Raw genomic sequence first — 16737 nt, forward strand, 5'->3', positions numbered from 1 at the left:
CGCCTACCCTGGGGACCTGAGAAATGAGGGCTCCTCCTCCTCTCTGCTCCTGAACTGAGCTGTCTACATCTGCTGAACTCTGAAGGAGATAATAATATGTAGCACTGATTTGCTACCCTACAGTGTATAAAACACTTTCATGGAGTAAGAATAATGGCATGATAACATTAATTATTGTTGAAGCAATTCTCATTAATTGAGGGCTTACTACATGCCAGAAACTTTAAAATATCATCTCTTACTGCTTACAAACAAATCTGTGTGAACAAATGTGTCTACCCAGCGGGCATCCATTTTCCTTCCTTCTCTTAACAGCTCTTCAATTTTTCTTTGGGAATGTTCCTTCCCAGGACTTTTATGAAAACCATTAATACTAAGAAGAAAGTCACTCTTTTGGAACCCATAAGAAGAGAAGTCTTGAGGTGCCACCCGAGGGGAAAGACTGACGGAGACTGAAACCAGCAAGAGGGAGCAGAACAAATCTCAGCAGCATTGGAGCCCCGTGGGTCAGGCAAGCCTGAGAAACCTCTGGACTTTTCAATTCCAGTATATGAACCAATGTATTTCCCTTTACTGATGTCCATTTGAGTGGGAATTTCCTTTACTTGAAACCAGAAGAATTCTATTACTTCCTATTTAATAAAAGAAATTAGCATGTGGAAGTAGGATGTTGTAAGTAACAGATCCAAAATAGAGAATTGTCAAAGTCAAGGTAGCTGGGGGCAGGGAGAACTTATTTAATACTATGTGTCACCCCCCATTTGCTATAGACTGAATGCTCGTGTCCCCCCAAAATTCATATGTTGAAATCCTAACCCCCAAGGTGATATATTAGGAGGTGGGGCCTACGGGAGGTTGATGAGGTCATGAGGGTGGAGCCCTCATGAATGGAATTGGTGCCCCTATAAAAGAGGCTCCCCAGAGAGCTCCTGCCCCTTCCACATGTGAGGGCACAGTGAGAAGGAGGCCGTCTATGAGGCAGGAAGCCGGCCCTCATCAGACACCAGCTGTGGGAAACAGATTTCTCTTGTTAATAAGCTACCCAATCGACGGTATTTTTGTTATAGCAGCCTGAACGGACTCAGACACTGCTCTAGGCGCTGGAGATGCACCATCTGTGTGCTCCTGCACTGACTTTCCAGTGGGAAATTCCACAGTGAACCACTGAGAACACAGCTACTCACGGAGTACTGGCCAGAGTGGTGTGATAGACACAATCACGCAGTTCCTTTACATCGAACGGTCAGGGGATGATGTGATGGGAATGTGTTTGTCAACTTGTTTCTTGGCAACTATGCTTAACAGGACTGCATTTTTGTAGGGTTCCAATTAGCGTTGGCCAAAAGAAGAATTCAAGTGTGATTCGCAGGTGGAAGTAACATGGTGTCCATTACTCTCTTAAGGACTTTTTGCAGAGTCACCTGCAGAGACAGAAATGCAGAGCTACTCAGCAAGTTCTAGCATGTCTTCGCCCTCCTCCACTCGAGTCCAGCTGACTGTCAGTGTCTTTCTGACTAACCTGACCTCAGGTCCACTGCCAGACACGTGGCTACAGACCACACAGAAGTCACAGACTCCCTGGGACCTCGCCACAAACACTCTTCACAGCCCACAGAGGTGGCAGCTCACCTGAGGGAGGTGGTGGCAGAAATAGAGAGTGGGCAGGCTCAAGATCTGTTGTGCAGGCTTGGCAGGACGTGCTTATTGATAATTATTAATATGTACATTTAATATGTACATATATACATTAAGTATGTACATTAATATGTATATTAATATGTACACCTACATCTCTTGAAACCTAGGCTCCTTGGAGAAATGGCTGTGGGTTCCATTCAAGTGGGTGGGATGGAAGATTAATAAAGGGGAATCAGGACGCCTCCTAGGCTTTTGCTGTAAGCAAGAAAGTGGATGTTTGGGGCCATTTACTGAGATAGGAAGGAACATATATCTAGGGTTGGAAACAATAGTTCTATTTTGGGCATTGTGGAAGCAATAGCAATATTGTGGTAGATTGGGGGAAAAAATGGTCACAAAAAGTGAGTGCAACAATTCCCAATCATAATCGTAAACTTACATAAAAGTTGCAAGTACAATGCAAAGAAGTTTCTTTCTCTTGAACTGCTTGAAAGTAAATTTCCGACCTGATGCCCCATCATCTGTGAATATTTTTCTATTTCCTACAAACAAAGACATTCCCACTCTGACATAACCATAAATCAAAATCAAGGTCAAGAAATAAACACTGATACTATACTATTATTTAATCTGCAGTCCTCACTCAAATTTCTCCATTTGTTCCACTGATGATCCCTGAAACAAAAGAAAAATAATCTTTATGTGCTCACTGTTCACTCCAGGAACATGCGTTGTGTTTAATTTCATGTCTCTCTAGTCTCCATCAATCTGGAAGATGAGTCCTTTTTTTGTTGTTTATTATGATCTTGACATTTTTGAAGAGTATGGGCCATTTGTTTTGTAGAATATCTCTCGGTTTTAGTTTGTCTCAAATTTTCTCACAATTAAATTCAGGCACTGCTCTTTCAGGGAACTACCCCAGAGCTGGTATTGTTCTTCTCGTTACATCCTGTAGGGTGCCACCGATTTCCATTCTCCGGTATATGACTACATCCACTGGGATCATTTGATCAAGGTGGCGTCTGCCAGGCTTCTCCCCCGTAAAGTTACACTTTTCCCTTTTGTAGTTAAAAAGCATTTGTTCATCGTTGCAGTAACTATCATTAATTGAGGGAGTGCTAGGTGGGGAGGGACTTTCAAACTTTGTAAATATCTTGTGCCCCATCAAACTTTCAACTGGTTAAGTTCTTTATTTGTATCCATATAGACTGATTGTTTTCCAGATTTTAGTGGATTCTGTTGGTCTCATTATGTATTTTGATGTTTGAAAGGTCGCTGATCTGGTCACCCAGTGGAAGCCCATTCGAGCTGGCTTCTGTATCTTTTTTACAGGACCTCATCACTCTTTGAGCACTTCATTACTTTTTGGCACAAGATGTTATAATCTCATTTTGTCCTTTCCCTAGCCTAGCCCTGGAAGCAGCCATTTCTCCAAGGAGCCTAGGTTTCAAGAGATGTAGGTGTACATATTAATATACATATTAATGTACACACTTAATGTATATATGTACATATTAAATGTACATATTAATAATTATCAATAGGGGTGAGGATACTGTGAAACTGGCACTCTCATACATTTCTGGTTATAGTATAAACTTGTACAGACCCATTGAAAAGAAATTTGGAAATATTAACAACCATAAAAGTTCAAAATCTTGATTGAGAAACCTACTTCTATAGCTTGAGAAAATAATCCTAGTTATATAAAAGGTTATTCTTAGAGCTGCTTGTTGTGGCGATATTTATATGAGCAGAACATATTAGAAGCCACTAAAGATCTAAAATGATAGCAAGTAATCAAGGGAAGTAGAGTGCATGAATAAGTGCAATGCACCGCAGATATAAATAATAGTAATGAAAAAAATGCAATTACACAGTACAGACTTAGGAGAGGCAAGATAAGTATGTCTTCCCTCTGAGCCTCGATTGTCTTGTCTATTAAAAGGAGAATACTATCAGCTTCTAAGATTGTCATGTGGCTTCATGAGATGACATTTAAAGCCCCTCGTAAAGAGCCTTGGACATCAAGGGTGCTCGGAATATATCAGCTTATGATGATATTATGCTAAACCAATAAAGTAAAACATAAAATCATATGTAAGCACGATTAAATCACTGCAAAACATGCAGAAAAAAGATGGAAAGCAAATACCTCAAAATGTTAATAGTGGTAACAGGGTAAAGAGATCATAAATAACTCTCTGTTTTTCTCTATTTTCTAAGTTTCCATTATGTCCTTTTAATATATTGTTAAACTTTTGATCTAAAAGAAGTAAAGGTGTTTTCTAGAAATACATATCTCAGCCTTTCACAGCAATTGAGATGGGACCTAGACCAGGACAGTAACTCACTCTGGGGTCTTATAATTCTCTGTGTGCCTTCTTATTTCCAAAATCTTGGAGGCAAAAAAAAAAAAATCCCACTACACAATGCTAATGCATCTTTATAATATCTGAGTGGCATGAATTACCCCTAGATGAATGACCAAGTACCCTAAATAAATGATGAATACATGTTAAACATTCTCTAAAACCTAAATTGTTGACATCATTTAATTCACTCTCCAGAGAAGCAATCTCAGCAGCTGCCGCTGCAGCAATAGAAGGAGCCTAACCAAGCACAAGACACACAGTAGGTGCTCAACAAACATTAATTCGATGCTTGAACGGCCGACTGCTTGCTGGTCCCAGCCTTCCTCTGCCTCCGTGGCTGTCCAGCTGCAGCCAGTCTGCCCACACGGTGGCAGTGCTGCTCCACACTAGGCAGGGTTGGGTGGCACCGTTTCCACCACTGATGCCCAACTTCCTTTTCCTTTCCAGGCAGAGAAGTCCCATGATCCGCAGAAAGGCTCCAAAGGAAGACATTGTTGGCGTCACCCTGTCTTTTTTAATGGAGTGAGGGACATGCTCTTCTGACCACAGTTAAATGCATCCATCACCTTCAGAGGGGTGGGCGAGCCTGTGAAGTGGCTGCAGCAGCCTACACGGAGGTTCACACATGCACGAGGCCAAGCTGCCTGGCAGCGCCAGGAACGGTCACTGACCTAGGAGTTTAAAACAGGGCTCTCCTGAGAAGTTGCATGGAAGGTGGTGTGGTAGGTGGGGGAGCATGAGCTGGGGGGACACAGACCAGGGCTCATATCTTAGCTCAGCCTCTTGACAAGTCACTTAACTTCTCTGACTGCATTTTGTCTGTGAAATGGCAGTAAGACTTCGTAGGGCTATCAAGAGATTTAAATTAAATAATGCATGGAAAGGAAAAAGGATTGGCTGGCACATAGCAGCTCAGTGCATGTTAGTTACTATCAGTGCTATTGCTTTTGTTAATATTTCATTGTCATTAATTTAGCACAGAAATCTCGAGGAAGACTATGGACACAAGGATTAAGTCTGTGACCGGATCCTGAAATTCTTTCTTTATCTATAGTAAGGGGGCCACTGAAAGGGGAAGGTATGGGTCCAAGAGGCAAGAATTTTAGCTCCTCTTTTTTTTTTTTGATGAAAGGACACATGTTTAGGGGAAAAAGTCAAAAAATCAAATGTGATTTTTGAATTCTCTTTAGAGAGGGAAGACAGGGCTAAACTCCTTTAGCTTCCTCCCTAAATCTTGACACCTCTAATGTTGATGTACATTCAAGTAAAAACATAATAAGGACAAAAGTAAAGAAATAAAATTTTAGAATTAAAAAGATTTTTTGGAAACCAAAGTTATGGAACCAATTGCAGCCCCAACATCGATGGTGAGGAGTTTGGTCGAACAAAACAATTTCGTAGTTTGGCCCCTGGATTCGGGCTGACCTTGTCTACACCATTGACCCTTAGCAGGCAAAGGTCGATGTCTTTATTCCTCATGCAGCTATCCTGGGGTGGGGTTGGAATTTTACGTGTCCTAAACTTGTAGATGTGTTTGATGAGAAAAGGCAAAGAGATAGGGTTGTTTACACTAAAGAGGGAGCAGAGTGAAATAGAGGAGAGAGAACTTACAATAATCTGCAAGTCTCACATTTACTATACAGTGGAAGGTGAACAAATGTTTGCCAGTTTTTATTGAGGACATAAAGAAAAAAATAAAACAAGTACCACACAAGGGATTTAGGTCAGGTGGAAGCAATTGTTGTAAAAGTATAATTCATAAAATTTCCCTAGGAGAAATATATTTGAAATACAAGTTACCAGCACTTTAAAAGTCTGTTTTCCTCTACCTGTTTGAATATATACATGAAACTGCACAGCCATTGACACCATTATAATCTACATATGCTCACGTACAAGGTCCCTCGATTTTGTCATCATATCAAGTGAAGAACAAGTGGTCTGATGACTGTATTAGATGTGATGGGCTCTATTATGCTGCAGTAACAAACAATTCTTACAGATTATAACAAGAAAGGTCCATTGCTCTCTCATTCTTTGTATCCATTGAAGGTAGACAGGTACCTGTGCTCCACGTTGTCTCTCAAGGACTCAGGCAGACACAGCCTCCAGCATCTGGTTGCTAGGTAAGAGGGAAAGGATGTGTATGGTGAATCACACACTGGCTCTTAAAGCTTTCTGACCTCTTTGCTTCTCCCCACATTGCATTGGCCAAAGCAAGTCACCAAGCCCCAGAGAAGTGAGATCCTACCATGTACCTAGAAGGAGGAAAATTGGAATCTTTTTGGATAGCACAGTGACAATCCAGGGTTTACTAGGACTTCTGATGTTTTAAAGTGATCAATCCGTCAAATGAAAGACTTATCCTAAAAAGTATGTTGTGACTATAACAGTGCTTGTCCTCCAGGGTAGACCACTCAGGGAAGCCTGAGGCAGAGAAATCATAAAACCCTTATTCCTTTTCCATCTGGCATAACTTATATTTGAGGTTTCCTTTATGCAGAGCAAGAGATTAACTCACTTATTCAACAAGTCTTTACTTAGCTCCAACTAAGCATCAGGTGCTGGGAATACAAAGATAAAATAAAGCAAAATCCCTACTTCCAAGAAACCCACTGTCTACTATCCAGTTAGATTTCTAGGGCTGGAGCCTGGAGTGAGGTCTGGGCTTGACAGAGACCCATGCGGGAGTCATGAAGATGGAAGCGACTTCCGAAGAAGGCCCCAGCGTCTGTGGCTGCTGAGTATCGTTATTCCCGCTCAATTTAGGAACAAACACACCACTTCTTGTGTAGCCCTCCTGCCCAGGTTCTCCTCATCCTCTCCCACGTGGGCTCCTCCCAGCTTTATACTCTTCCTATGGCTTCCTCCTGGACACTTCTGCTCCTACCTGCATCTCTGGGCTCCTCTGTTGCCACTCTTGCCTTAAACAGTTCTGTTTTCTCACACACATCACCATGTTTCTTGCCTCTAAACTTTTGCTCATCCTGTCCCCTGTGCCTGGAGCCCTCCACACACTCCAAGGCTGCACATTAACTGCTGAAATTACTATTCCTGTGGGGCCTTGCCTGATACCATTTCCTCCCCACACCCCCTTTCTTAGGCACTACCTTCGCTGCCCTCGTTGCACTGTTCTATAATCATTTGTTTACGCATCTGTCTTCCTCACTGGACTGTGAGTTCCTTGAGGACAGAGGCTGTGCCCATGGCTCATCGTATGGTTTCTAGTCAAAGCAAACACCCCAGTAATGTTTGTTGAAATTTCTGTGGCAGAGAAGAATGATTATATGATCAATGAAAGAGATTTGAGCATAAAATATCCTATGTTAGGGTACTATTTTAAGTGTGTATGGGGAGGTATAAAATGGAAATATGACTTCAAGGACAAAAAAGAATAAATGACTGACTATAAAGAAAACATTATTCATTAGCTTCTTAATTATATTATCTTAGTATCAAATTGCTCTGGCGTTTAGAGTCTTATGTCAGTATAACAACATTTAGACTATTTGAGCTTATGATGAAAAAAATTAGATATAAATATTAAGAAAATGTAAGTCAAATGAATGAATGGTGCCTTCCATATCAGTTAACACTAGGTTTGGGTGGGAGTGACAGAAAACTCAACATAGCAGTGTCCTAAACAACAAGTCTTTATATCCTAGCAACTGAAGTACCATTGAGGTTAAATATTTCTCACATGCAGAAATATGGAGTTCAAAGCCAATGAGGCAGCTGCATGATCATCAGAACCCAGGCACCGTCCAGCTTGTGGCTGTCCATCCTCAACACAATGCTTCTACCAAACAGTCCAAAATGGCTAATCCACCTCTAGCCATTGTGTCCACATTCCAGCCAGCAAGAAGGAAATGCAAGGAGAAGGGCATCCTTTCTAGACCCTTTCCAGAAGTAGCACCACCACCATATCTGTTTATATCTTATTGGTCGGAACTTAGTCATGTACAAGGAGAGGTGGGAAACACAGTTTATTCTAGGTGTGTTAGGCCTTGCTAAAAATTGGTAGACTTGAAGAAGAGAAGAATAAATATGAAGGGGCAATTATCAATTTATTCAACATCGACACTTGGGTAACTCATAGGCATTTTGAACTGAATATGACAAATCCGAACTCATCTTTTCTCCAAACCTGGTTCTCTAATCTTCTCTAGCTTAGCCAATGCGGAGTCCCAATCTGGCTTACGCCGGAAGCCTAATGTCATTGTTGATACTTCTCTGCTGTCAATTCTCCCTCCAAATGCATCTCAAAGTCATCACTACTCCTACTGCTAACACCCACTATCAACTATTTCCCAGTGTCCCTCTTCCAGATCATTCTCTGCATTGTAGCCAGAATAATTTTCTAAGAAAAAATTGAAATCTGAGCATGTCACTCTTCTGCTAAAACCCCTAGAAGGCTGCCCATGATACTTAGGGTAAAGCCTTACAACCTTCACATGTTTTTCAAAGGCCCTAATGTGATGTGGCCCCTGCTTCTTCTTGCACCGCCTACCTCTTGCTTTCTGTACAACAGCCAAGCTTGGCCTTCTGTTGGTTCTTCATTCATGCTAGGCTCCTTCCTGACTGCTCATGCTGCTCCCTCTGTTTCCACCTGCCTCCCTAACTGGGCAATGCCTACTCACCCCTCAAGCCTCAGCTTAAACATTATGTCATCAGGGAAGACTTCCAAGGTGTGAGACTAGACCTTCCTAGCACTCTTTGCTACTTTTGCTTTTCATCCTTTACTTCTTAAATCACTTATCACAATGAGGATTTAAATGACTATTTATTGATCTTTAACCCCTTCCCCCAAGTTGGGTGATAAGCTGAACTTGTGTCCTGCTACATCCCAGCATTGGATAAAGTCCCTGCATTTTGCTACTCCATGTGGCCACAGTCCACAGAGGGGCATCACTGCAGAATCTCAGTCCCTTGGCCTGCTGACCCAGAATCTGCATTTTAACAAAATTTCCAGGCAGTTCCTATGCACAATCAAGATTCAGAGGCACTAGTCTAATGTATACTAATCATAGTAGTGGTACTAGTTAATATTCACTAGGTGTCGATAATGCCCCAGGCATTGCTCTAAGCACATTGCCTGTATTAAATCATGTGCCTCTCACAGGAACCCTGTGGGACAGATATCATTTAACAATTCCATTTTACAGATGAGGAAACTAAGGCATATAGAGATTAAGTAACTTGCTCAAGGCCACACATCTAGCAGTAGTAATAGTAGTGTTAGTAGTAAAAGAGGAAGAAAAAGATCTCCTGTACCTAGCACAGCAGAAGGTGCACAGTAGGTGCTTCATGACTGCGGTGGAGAGTCAGAGCGCGGTCCGCTCTCGCCCCTGGCCCCGCCCCCAGCCCCGCCCCAGCCTTGACCGGTCCCCGTCCGCCCCCAGTCGCCATTTCCTGTCCATCTGCGGGCGCGTCAGGTCAGTGCAACGGAGTGACGCTGGGGTACCCCCGGGCCCGGGTCCCGGACTGGCCTTCAGAGCGGAGCACGGAACGCTGGTTTGTGCCGCAGCGCCGGGGAGGGTATCGGCCGCGGCCTCGCCCGCCATGGAGAGCTCGGGGCGGGCGGACGCTGGGGAGCGGTTGCCGGGCAACGGCGCGCTCTGGGGCTCGGGCGCGCGTCGCCGCCCCCGCAGGCCCTGCTGAGTGAAACTTGGCCTTGGCCTGCTCGGGCCCTCTGGCCCTGCAGTGGGCAGCATTGACCAGGCAATGTGCACCCTTGGATCCATGCCCTGGGAGCAGAGGGCTGCCCCTGTCCATGGACGTGCCGAGCTTGCCTTCTCACCTCTGACCTTGGACAAGTTAATGCACTTCAGTGGGCCCCGTTCTGTGGGAGTTTGACCTGGAGAGAACCCTAGCGATCATTCCGTTAAGCCACACCCCCACCTCCTGTTTTATAGGTTAGGGTGCCTGGTGCTTTATGTACATCCCCAGAATAGTCCTCAGGGTTCAGTTCGTATTATCAGTACCGTAGGATGGGCAGGACTCCGAGGCTCAGAGAGGTTTCGACTTTAGCCAAGGTCACACAGCTTGTAATTGGTGGAGATAAGGACATGGAGACTCAGAAATTAAATAATTTGCAGCTTGTTCACAGCAGATTTCTAATTTCCAGTTATAGGTGTGTTACACTACTACACTAGTGTTCATAATAAACCTAATTGTAAATCAGAATCACCTGGAGAATATTTAAAATATACATTCCTGGGCACTATCCCTGGTTTACTGTCTGAGACTTCCTGGAGCTAAGACCAAGGAATCTGTACATTTAACAAGCTTTTAGATGATTTTTATGGTCTGTGGATGAACCTTGGGGTACACTATTCAGCCTTCTCACTCAAATTTAACTGAACTAAGCACCTGGACGGGGGAAGAGACACTGGTGCTCGATAGCATCATGTTCTAATCCCCCCGGCCAATTTGTAGCTTCTCTTCACTCCTCAGAAACAAGCCAGAAGCTTATATTTTGAACAAGTATGGACATTCAGATGCAAATTGCCCCGTCTCTGGTTACCTGTCTCACTGCCACATCCAGGCTTCTGACTAGGCCACTGGTCATGATCAAAGTCAGTTGTTAGGATGCTCCTTTAACCCTGGCAGCCTGTCAGCTGCTCTCCCCTTAGTCTCCTTCATGCCAGGTCCCCGAATCACAACAATTAGGTTGGCTTTGAAGGAACTATTTGCAGAGCGTTTTCCCCAGTGGAAGGAGGGCTGGCAGCTTTCTGGAAGTATCGCCACAAATAATGAATGTGTCTTGGCCTTAAACAGTGGTTGGAGTGAAATGGATCACCTTGCTGTTATTCATGACATTTATAAACACAAATGCCTTAAAGATAATTGCTTGGCTCTTAGTTTCAGAAGGCTAATAAGCCTGATGGTTCTGTTTAGCATTTTATTGTTATTAATTTCATCATTTATGCTGCCTCCCTCAGGGATTCTGGTACACAATGGCTGATGATCAAGAGAAAGATTTGCAGAAATTTCTTAAAAATGTGGATGAAGTCAGTAAGTACCAGTAAATCATAAACAAATTAAATTCTGCTTCAGATAGGTGACGTGTCTAAAGAGAAATGATTACTCTTAGTTCCTGGGTTGCCTGACAGGTTTATGACTCTTAAGAAAAAAATGTAATTGAAATTAAACAGAGTATTGAGAAGCAAGTTACATTATAGCCTTAGGGCAGTCTTTTCTGTCTGTTAATTGGTATCAGAGAAACTGTTAACATTCTGATTGGAATTCAGGCTGACATCTCTCTTCCATATTTTGTCTCCTTCTATGAAGAATCGGGTCAAAGGAACTGCTGTTTCCCCATCGACAATGAGCCTAGCTGTTCCCTTGGAGATCACCCGAGATCCCCCTTGATCAGTCTGGGACCCCTTCTGTTCTGGGGTAGAGCTATTTCTGTTTTCGAGTTGCAGAGGCCAAATCAAGTGGCTTTCCCTGGGGATCCATCAGTTTACATGGATGGCTTATGATTGTCATTCCCTTCTCTCTCTACCTGTAGGCAGAAGATCCCTTCCCCAGCTCAGACAGGTGGGATCTCAAAGAACATAGACTCTGATCTCACAGATGGCATTCAGGAAATTCCAAACCTGTCAGTCCCTGTTCAAACTTCAGGGAGCTTATTTGAGTACAGAAACAAACCAACAAGCAAACAAACCCACATAGCAAATGTAAATATGTTGGAATTGCTGCTTCCAGGCGATTGTATGGGTCCAAAGAATAAAATGGTTTTAAAAATAGTTTGGGCAACTTCATAAATGATACATCCCAAATGTGTTCTTTGTGTGCCTCCCGGGCCTCTCCTGTGCCCATCCCTGAATGCCGTTCCTTGGAGTTCTGGCCTGAGCCCCTGCTCACCTTTCTCTTCAGCTGGTCTAGTCTGAGCACATGATTTTACCTACCACCTGTTTGCTGGTGACCCACACATCTAAACTGACACCCAGCCTTCTTTCCTGAGCCCGAGCCCCTGTGGTCAACTGTCATACCCACTGTATCCCACAAATAACTCAAACTTAATGTGTCCAAAATTGAATCATCAGTGTCTTTCCCTCTCCACCCTCCCCCTTCCAAATAAAACCTGCTTCTTCTTCCTTCCCCTTCATCCTGGTCTCAGTTGGTGGCAGCACCACCCAAAAATTCACAAGTCATACTGGATTCTTCCCATCTCTCAACCCTGTATCTTGTCTAGTTTGGCTTCTTTCTCCAGCCCCATCCTCTGCAGCCCTCCCTGTGTACTGGTTCCTCTCACCCAGACTATTTCAACAACCCCTTAATTGTTTTTCCTGCATCCAGGTTTATACTCCCCACAGAGTAATGTATTTAAGATGCAAATCTGACCCAGACACTTCTCTGCTTGGATTCCTTTTGCAGTCACAATAAATCCCATGCTCTCATCAGGACTTAAGTCCTCCCATGACCTCATCCTTACCTCTCTCATCTCTCCCTCCCTCACACTTGAGCAGCAACAAACTGCTGATGGTTTCCCACACATGCTCTGGTGTTTCACACTCTGCACTTGGTCTTTGTCATTCCCTCTGCCTCCCCATCTTTCTTTACCTGGCGAACTTTACTCATACTCAAAGTTCATTCAGTATCATTTATATCAGCACTGCCCAATAGAACTTTCTGTGATGATAGAAATGTGCTGTAATCTGCACTGTACACTATGGTAGCCACCAGCCACATATGGTTATTGAACATTTGAAATGTGTTTGCATGACTGAGGGATTTCTAATTTTATTTCATTTTAAATTAAATTTATGTAGCCACATGTGCACAAATTCTATCCATTCCTTTCTTGGGCTCTTGCTGTGTGTTGAGTTTTGCTAGGCACTAGCGAGTACAGCAAAAGAATTACCTTTCTTCATAATATCTACAGTCCAGTGGGGAAAACAAATATTAAGAAATAATTTCAAGTGTGATATGTGATAAAAAGAGAGACTCGCAAAGTACCAGAGTCTAACCCAGCTTAGGGGGTTGTGTTAGTCTGCTGAGCCTGCTGTAAAAATAGCACAGACTGAGTGGCTTAAACAACAGAAATGTATTTTCTCACAGTTCTGGGATCTAGAAGTCCAAGATCAAGGTGTCAGCAGATTTAAATTCCTCTGAGGCCTCTCTCCTTAACTGGTAGATGGCCACCTTCTCCCTCTGTGTTCACGTGGTCAGCTCTTTGTGCGTGCGTGTGTTTGGTGTCTCTTTCCTTATAAGGATACCAGTCATACTGGATTACAGTCCACCCCTATGACCTCATTTAATTACCTCTCTAAAGGTACTGTCTCCACATACAGTCATCTTGGGGGTTAGGGTTTCATCATATCAATTTGGAGGGGGATGCAATTCAGTCTATAATAGAAGTCAAATAAGATTTTCCTGAAGAAGTGAGATTTAAAGCAAAAATCTGAAGAGTAAGTAGGAGTTGGCCATTGCAAAGAGGGGAGGGGAGTATCCTAGGAAGTAGGAAATCAGGAGTAGGAGAGCTGGGGGTTGGGAGAGAGTGTGGTACTTTTGAGAAGCCGAAGGAATAAAAAGCCCCATGTGACTGGAGAGAAGAGACTAAGGAGAGAAGGGTCTCATCTGAGCGTGGAGAGGCCAGATCAGGGAAGACCTTGGAAACCATGGTGAGGAACTTTTACCTCGAGAGCAGTAAATTCATTCCGATAAATTATGTAGAGACTCTGCTCAAGGAGGTGGAACATGACTAATGTGAGATACATTTAGTAACTTGCTTCCAAAGAGTGCAGTGTGGACAGGGAGGGAGGAAGGTAACTTTACGGTGGAGACAGCTGACACACACCTCCTTGGACAGATGATCAAGGTTAACCTCATGAGAAGTCATGTTGATAGCATGTACCCTTGATATGATGTGCTTCCTTCCCAAATCCCACAACCCCAGGCATGAGGAAAATACCATATAAAACCAAATTGAAGGACATTCTACAAAATACCTGACCAGTGCTCCTCAAAACTGTCAAGGTCATTGCAAACAAGGAAACTGAGAAACTGTCACAGCTCAGAAAAGCCTAAGGAGACATGACTAAATGTCATGTGGTGTCCCGGATGAGATCCTGAAATAGAAAAAGGACATTAGGGAGAAACTAATGTAATTAAAATAAAGTGTGATGTATAGTTAAAAAACTAATTAAAAAACATAAAAGAAGATCTAAATTAATGGAGACGTACTTTATCATGAATGGGAAGACCCATCGGGTAAAATGTTAGTTCTCCTCAAATTATTCTACACAGTCTATACAGTTTAGACCAAAATCCCAAAAGTGGTTTGCACTGAAATTCAACAAGTGGATTTTAAAGTTCACATGGAAGAGCAAAGGACCAAGAATAACCAAGAAAATTCTGCAGGAAAAAAAGAAGGTAGGACAACTCTCCCTCTCGATCTTCAAAGTTTATGAGGAAGCTATGGTAATTAATGCATGGAGCTTTTGGTGCTGGAAAAGACAAGTAAAATCAAGTGGAAAGGAATGCAGAGCCCAGAGCAGATTCACACACGTAACAGGGATGACAAGACACATCAGTGGGGAAGGCAGGGACTCCTCAACAAAGATGCTCCTGCCCTACACAAAAATCAGCTGCAGGTGGATTAAACACCTTAAAAAAATAAAACTTTAAAACTTTGAGAAACCACCAGAACAGAGTGTATTTATAACCTTAATGACAGAAAAGGCATAAATTACAAAGGAAAAGATTGGTCTATTTAACACATTAAAATTAAAATCTCTTTAACAAAACTTTCCATAAAAGCAAATGAAAAGACAAACCATAGCCAAGGAAAAGATGTTTGCAAATACATGTAAGCAGTCCAGAATATATAAAGAAATCAGCTGGGCAGGGTGGCATGCACCAATAGTCCCAAGTACTCAGGAGGCTGAGGCAGGAGGATCTCTTAAGCCCAGAAGCTTGCATCTAGCCTGGACAACAGAGTGAAATCTCTAAAAAAAATTAAAAATTAAAAAAAGGAAATCATGTAAATTAATAAGAAAGAGACAAATGACCAGATAGAAAATTGGCCAAGGATAAGAACAGGCTCTTCACAGAAGAGGAATTCCAAATGGCCTGCAAACCAGTAAGAAGATACCCAATTCTAATCATATTCAGCAAAATGCAAATTAAAACATTGGTGAGTTACCATTCCCATCCATCATATTGGCAACAATTAAAAAGTTTGACATAACAAGTGTTGATAAGAGTGTGGAAGAGTGGGAACTCTTGTATACTGCTTGTAGGAGTAAAAATTCGTACAGCCATATCCTGAAGAATATGTAATATGTGCACAAGGAAATATGTATTATAGATACAGGGACTCAATTCAGCATTTGTTTACTGTAGCAAAAAATAAAACTAAAAAAAACCCATGGCTATGCATCAATAAGAATGTGGATTAGCTATGGTATATACAATGTTTAAATGAATCAACTGGAACTATACATTAATATGCCAAGAACAAATGTCTAAAGCATATTAAGAGAAAAAAGTAGGTTGCAAAAGAATGCACAATTAATACAACCATGTATTTTAAGTGTTTTAATACACATACATAAATACTCCAGTAGATTGCAAAAATGGTCACAAATTTCTTTCTTCCCCATCAAGAAGTCTGTAGTAATCTGTTTTTCCACTCCTTGAATCTGGATTGGCCATGTGACTTGCTTTGGCCAAAGGGATGTTTCCAAACATGACTCAAACAGAGGCTTGAAAAGTGGGTGTGCTTTGGAGCTTTCTCTCATGCCACTCTTGGGAACCCCTGCTGGAGAATGAGACACACTTTCCCTGGTTGCTCCCATTGCTCAGGCCAACTGCCAGTCAACTTTCCAAAGCCATTTAGGTGATGGACAGCCAACCACAGATATAAATTGTGAGCCCTGCTGAAACCAGAAGAAGAACCAGCCAGCAAAGTCCAGCTCAAATTGCTGACCCAGAAAATTGTAAACTAAGCTAAATAACAGTGGCTTGTTTTAAGCTGCAAAGTTTTGGAGCAGTCTGTTGTGCAGCAAAAGCTAAATGATGCAAATACTAAACATGAAAACCTGCTGGAGAAAGAATACATGTTAACTTACAGATGGTATGGAAACAAACATGTCTGTTATTTTCCGTATGTGTGAGATATTTCACAACTAAAATTTTTGAAAAGAAATTTCTGTGAAGAATCAGTGGGAAATGAAGAAATGGGAAGTACCTTAAAGGAATTTTAGTTGTGAAGGGGAGGAGATAGGGCATTGGGGGATATTTTTTTTCTTTATTATTTCAGCATATTAGGGGAGTACAAATGTTTAGTTCGTATATATTGCCTTTGCCCCACCCGAGTCAGAGCTTCAAGCGTGTCTGTCCCCCAGATGGTGCCCACTGCTCCCATTAGGTGTGTATATACCCATCCCCTCTTGCCCCTCCCATCTGCCTGACACCCAATGAATGTTATTCCTATATGTGCTCTTAAGTGTTGATCAGTTAAAACCAATTTGATGGTGAGTACGGGTGGTGCTTGTTTATCTATTCTTTTTTTTTTCATTTCAGCATATTATGGGGGTACAGATGTTTAGGTTACGTATGTTGCCCTTGCCCCCCGCCCCAAGTCTGAGTTTCAGGTGTGTCCATCCCTCGGATGGTGCACATCGCACTCTTTGTGTATGCAAATACCCGTCCCCTCCTCCCCCCTCCCCTGCCCAACATCCAATAGATGTTATTCTTATATGTGCACTTA

General features: G+C 42.5%; 1 protein-coding gene across 1 annotated transcript in view; it reads left to right on the top strand.

Annotated features, from left to right (window-relative positions):
* Window positions 1–9422: 9422 nt before the first annotated feature.
* Window positions 9423–16737, top strand: part of TTC12 (tetratricopeptide repeat domain 12) — a 49872-nt gene continuing 42557 nt past the window's right edge. Inside the window, exons 1-2 of the mRNA XM_012659147.1 lie at window positions 9423–9448; window positions 10958–11030. Of these exons, the coding sequence (XP_012514601.1) occupies window positions 10973–11030 (58 nt within the window). The 5' untranslated portion in view covers window positions 9423–9448; window positions 10958–10972. The remainder of the gene's footprint in view (window positions 9449–10957; window positions 11031–16737) is intronic.

This window comes from Propithecus coquereli, unplaced genomic scaffold, assembly GCF_000956105.1.
Source record: "Propithecus coquereli isolate 6110/MARCELLA unplaced genomic scaffold, Pcoq_1.0 Scaffold6, whole genome shotgun sequence".
In the NCBI taxonomy this organism is placed as follows: Eukaryota; Metazoa; Chordata; class Mammalia; order Primates; family Indriidae; genus Propithecus; species Propithecus coquereli.